This window comes from Chenopodium quinoa, unplaced genomic scaffold (assembly GCF_001683475.1).
Source record: "Chenopodium quinoa cultivar QQ74 unplaced genomic scaffold, ASM168347v1, whole genome shotgun sequence".
In the NCBI taxonomy this organism is placed as follows: domain Eukaryota; kingdom Viridiplantae; phylum Streptophyta; class Magnoliopsida; order Caryophyllales; family Amaranthaceae; genus Chenopodium; species Chenopodium quinoa.
In genome coordinates this window covers 5,320,997-5,325,497 of record NW_018742390.1, presented here as the reverse complement: position 1 = coordinate 5,325,497, position 4,501 = coordinate 5,320,997, and the positions used below count along the sequence as shown (strand labels likewise).

At 40.9% G+C, this 4,501-nt stretch overlaps 1 protein-coding gene across 1 annotated transcript; it reads right to left on the bottom strand.

Annotated features, from left to right (window-relative positions):
- Window positions 1-353: 353 nt before the first annotated feature.
- Window positions 354-1,968, bottom strand: LOC110701027. The gene is made up of 3 exons (XM_021878612.1): window positions 1,813-1,968; window positions 1,547-1,609; window positions 354-932 (listed from the first exon to the last, which is right to left on the bottom strand). Exons 1-3 carry the CDS (start codon window positions 1,966-1,968, stop codon window positions 354-356), a joined length of 798 nt encoding a protein of 265 aa, XP_021734304.1.
- Window positions 1,969-4,501: the final 2,533 nt, after the last annotated feature.

The window sequence follows — 4,501 nt, the reverse complement described above, 5'->3', positions numbered from 1 at the left end:
AAATCTTCAAATAATGTCACTTCCTTGATAGGAGCACCTACCTTATCCTTATTCAACAAGATATTCTCAAGAGGATCGTTAGAAGTGAGCAAGTTCTCATGCATGGAAGATACAACAAGATCAAGAGAATCGATCAACATGCAATTTTCTAAAGATGAACATGGATATTTCATGCTCTCATTCAAGTCAAATTCAATAACCTCTTCTCCTACCTTGAGTGAAATCTTTGCACTCTTAACATCAATCATAGCACCTGAGGTAGCAAGAAAAAGTCTACCAAGAATAATGGGAATAGTAGCATCTTCATCCATTTCAAGCACCACAAAATTTACCGGAATTACAAACTTCCCTACTCACAAAGGAACATCCTCAACCTTCCCCTTGGGAATCTTAATTGACCTATTGACCAATTGCAAGGTAATCTTAGAAGGCATAAGTTCACCTAACTCAAGTCTTTGATAAACCGAAAATGAAATTAACCTGACACTAGCTCCTAAGTCACATAAGGCATTATTAATTTTCATCTTGTTAATGGCACAAGGGATAGAGAAGTTTCCGGGATCTTTCAACTTGGGTGGCATCTTGTTCATTATTATTGCACTACAATTCTCGGTCAAGTTGACCGTCTCCACCACATCACAAGACCTTCTACCACTCAAAATGTCTTTGAGAAATTTTGCAAAATTAGGCATTTGGGTAACAACTTCGGTAAAAGGTAGAGAAAGATGAAGTTGCTTAAACATGTCAATAAATCTTACAAATTGTTTATCCAACTTATGTCTCATGAATTTTTGTGGATATGGAAGCTTGGGTTTCACAATATCTTTTTCCACTCTCACCTCTCTAGGTGTCTCAATCAAAACCTCACTCAAAGATTCATCGTTTCTCTCATCCTCTACCAAGACCTCCTTAAGACCCTCCTTAGTTCCACTCTTTCAAGGCAAATACTCCTCAAGAACCTTACCACTCCTTGTAACAATAGCATTCACGGGTCTTTTGGATCTAAGCTTTGGGAAGGTAACGAAGAAGGACTAGCATTGTCTTTCAAAGAATTAGCAAGTTGAGATATTTGGTTTTCAAGCATCTTATTATGATTCATCACTTCATTGAATTTCTTGTCACTTACGGCCATGTAAGTTCTCAACAACTTTGTTTAATTTTCAATGATTTCCTCCAAATTAGTCATAGAAGAAGAGGATTGTGAATAGGAATTATCAACTTTAGTCTTTGGAGCAAATCCGGGTAGAGGGCCTCTTTGAGCATTACCTTAAAAATTGCCTCTCTCTTAACTGTTCCAACTACCCTTATTTTGATTTTCACCATAACCTTGATTATGGTTATCACCACCTTGATTATGATTTCCATAACCTTGGTTTTGATTACCGTAATTTTGGTTTTGATTTTGGCCACTATAACCTTAATTGTTATAGTTCCCTCGAGAACCTTGGTTCCTATAACCACCACCTTGGTTATAATTATTGTCAAAATTTCCACGGTTTTGGTAATTCCTATTCCATTGACCCCTTTAGATATCAAATATTTTCACATTAATATTGTTTGATACAGAGTGCACATGTTCACTCTCATTATTGTCAAAATCATTATTACTCTGCAGAAAAGCATGAGGGCAATTACTAGAATCATGATCATATTAACCACACACATCACAAAACAAACAACCACTAGGCATGTTACTAGAAGAAATTAAAGAGGGGGATGAGAGTTAGAAGGATTACCTCTTCCCTTAAATTGGGAGGGAAGACTTGAAGCTTGGGAAGAAGAACTCTCTAATTTTTCCTTGACTGCACTTACTTCCTTCCCCAAGTTTGCCATTTGTGAAGAGAGATTGTTAATTACATTCAAATGATTAACCGAGTACACCGTTTCTCTCTCAACATCTTGCCAATCTCTAAAATACTTCACAACATCCTCAATGATGTCCACCACTTCTTCTTCAGTCCTATTCATGATGGGACCACCGGCTCCTCCATCTAGGCATGACTTGCCTTGGGACTTAGGCCTCCATAGAATATTTGAATAATTTGATAGGTTGGAGTCCGGTGGTGAGGACACTCCCTTTGATACTCTTTATACCTCTCCCATGCTTCATAGAGGCTCTCACTTGGCTTTTGTTTGAAACCTTGAATCAAAGCACTTGCCTCCGCCATTTTCTTTTGTGGATAGAAACGAGTTAGAAATTCCTTTGTAACCTCGTCCCATGTTGTTAGAGAATTCGGCTTAACCTCCTTGTCTAGCCATTCCAAAGCACACCCAATGAGAGAAAAGGGAAAGAGCTTCAGGCGGATGGATTCTTGGGAAACTTCATTCACCTTGGTAGAATTGCAATACTTTCCAAACTCCTTGAGATGATTTCGCGGGCTCTCATGCATGGCTCCACTAAATTATCGCCTTTTATCAAAGTGATCATAGCTGGCCTAATTTCAAAATCATTTGCCGATGTTGTAGGTGGAGCAATTCCACTCTCAAATCTATATGCACTGGGAATCCCCAATTCTTTCAATGTTACACTCAAATTCTCTCCCGTTCTTGCTTGTTCCACTTGTTGCGGTTCTTCTTCACTTGAAATGCTAGAGCAAAAAGATCTCCTAGCAACCCTTAGCCTTGTGATAGTCCTCTCGACCTCCGGATCAAATGGCAAAAGAGAACGACCACGTGCTCTATGCATACAACTCAAATTAAATTTTTAGTAGCACGGCTACAAGTGTAGCCTTAAAGAGGAAAATCTTTTTGTTGTTTTTATATAATGAAATAGACTCAACAACTATAACAAAGCACCAATGTCATTCCCCGGCAACGACGCCATTTTGACGAGGGGTAAACTAGGTCATTATCTAATCTTCTATGGAGGCCTAAGTCCCCAAGGCAAGTCATGCCTAGATGGAGGAGCTGGTGGTCCCATCATGAATAGGACTGAAGAAGAAGTGGTGGACATCATTGAGGATGTTGTGAAGTATTTTAGAGATTGGCAAGATGGTGAGAGAGAAACGGTGTACTCGGTTGATCATTTGAATGCAATTAACAATCTCTTATTAAAGAAAGAAGTGAACCCTTCATTTTCCTTTTGCTTTAGCATCTCAAATTGTTAGTCTATTTCTGTTATGGGTGTTTTTGTCCCTCGGGAGAGCTACCACTCAAAGACTTGTTGGGGATCGCCTGTACGTGCAACACAACGGAGACTCCGGGAGGATGGAGCTCTGTCTCCGACAATCAAGTTAGAACATGTAGGGGTGAGTAAAAAGTTAGAAAAAAGATAAAGGTGAGATCTTTCTTGGATTTCGAGATCAGGAGATTTCTCTGATGTAAGAGAATGTCAGTAATTTTGTAATAAATTCAATCTGTCCCACAAATGGGGGAAATCTCCCTATTTATAGGGTCGTTCTTGATAAGAGTGCCCTTACCTAGGTAATTTGACCTAGAGTTAGTGGGTTGTCGCGCTTTTGGCAGCTTTTTGGGAATTGGGCCTTGGAAAGCCGTCATTCCTTTAGATGACAGTGGATTCCACGAGTCATTTCGTAAGTGGCCCAATTTAGGCCAATATAAGATGGACACGTATTCTATTCTCATTGGACCACGTGGCGGGGTAATTTTACCTAAAACATTTGCCTCTCACAGATGTGACGTGGCTAGCCACGTGGCATCTGTGACACGCGTCTCTCACACAGTGGTGGAACCGGAATTACTGTTCACCTTTTAGGGAATTTACCAGGATGCCCCTGAAGTTACCCCTCTATAAATAGAAACTTTTCCCTTCTCATTTTCGCTCATTTACGAAAAAAGGTCTTGAGAGAATCTCAGAGAATCTTTGACTTTTCTTTGAGAACAACTCTTTCGTCTGCCGCTTGCCATTTGTCGCCTAACCCAGTCGGCTTTTCAACTTCAACACTACCTCTTTCAGGTAACCGCCTGCTCTTTTTTCAATTTCCTTTCAGTTCGCCTGTGTTTGCTTCTTTTCTTTTTTGAAAATGGTATCACAAACACACACGGCACGACCTAGGGTCGCTGTCAGCCGGTCACCTAGGACGGCTAAATCTAGAATTAGGGGTACCGCTTGTCCTAAACTGCTCTCGCCAACGAATCCTTCTGTGTCTGTGAAGGAAACTATAGCTAGATCAAAAAGGATAGCCCAGCCGCCTAGTGATGAAGAGGACGAGGGTCCAATCATGGTGCCCAGAAGCGAGGTTTCTTATTACCCATCGGACGTCCCAATGATGCCGACTTACTCGATTCTGAGTGATTCAGAAAATGCTTCCAGCGAAGAGGCATCCGGCTCTGGAGAGGATTCGTCTCTATCGGATGCTGGCTCAGGCGGCCTCAGGAATGAGGGAGATCCTCCTGTGAATGCTGAAGAAGGCTCTGAATACGAGGCCGCCTCTATTGAGCGAGGCCAGAAAGAAACTTCTTCCTCTCTTCAAGAAATATTTACAGCTTACTTCACCCATATATCCGCGTTTACCCAGAGACTCATGCGGAAAAACTTGGA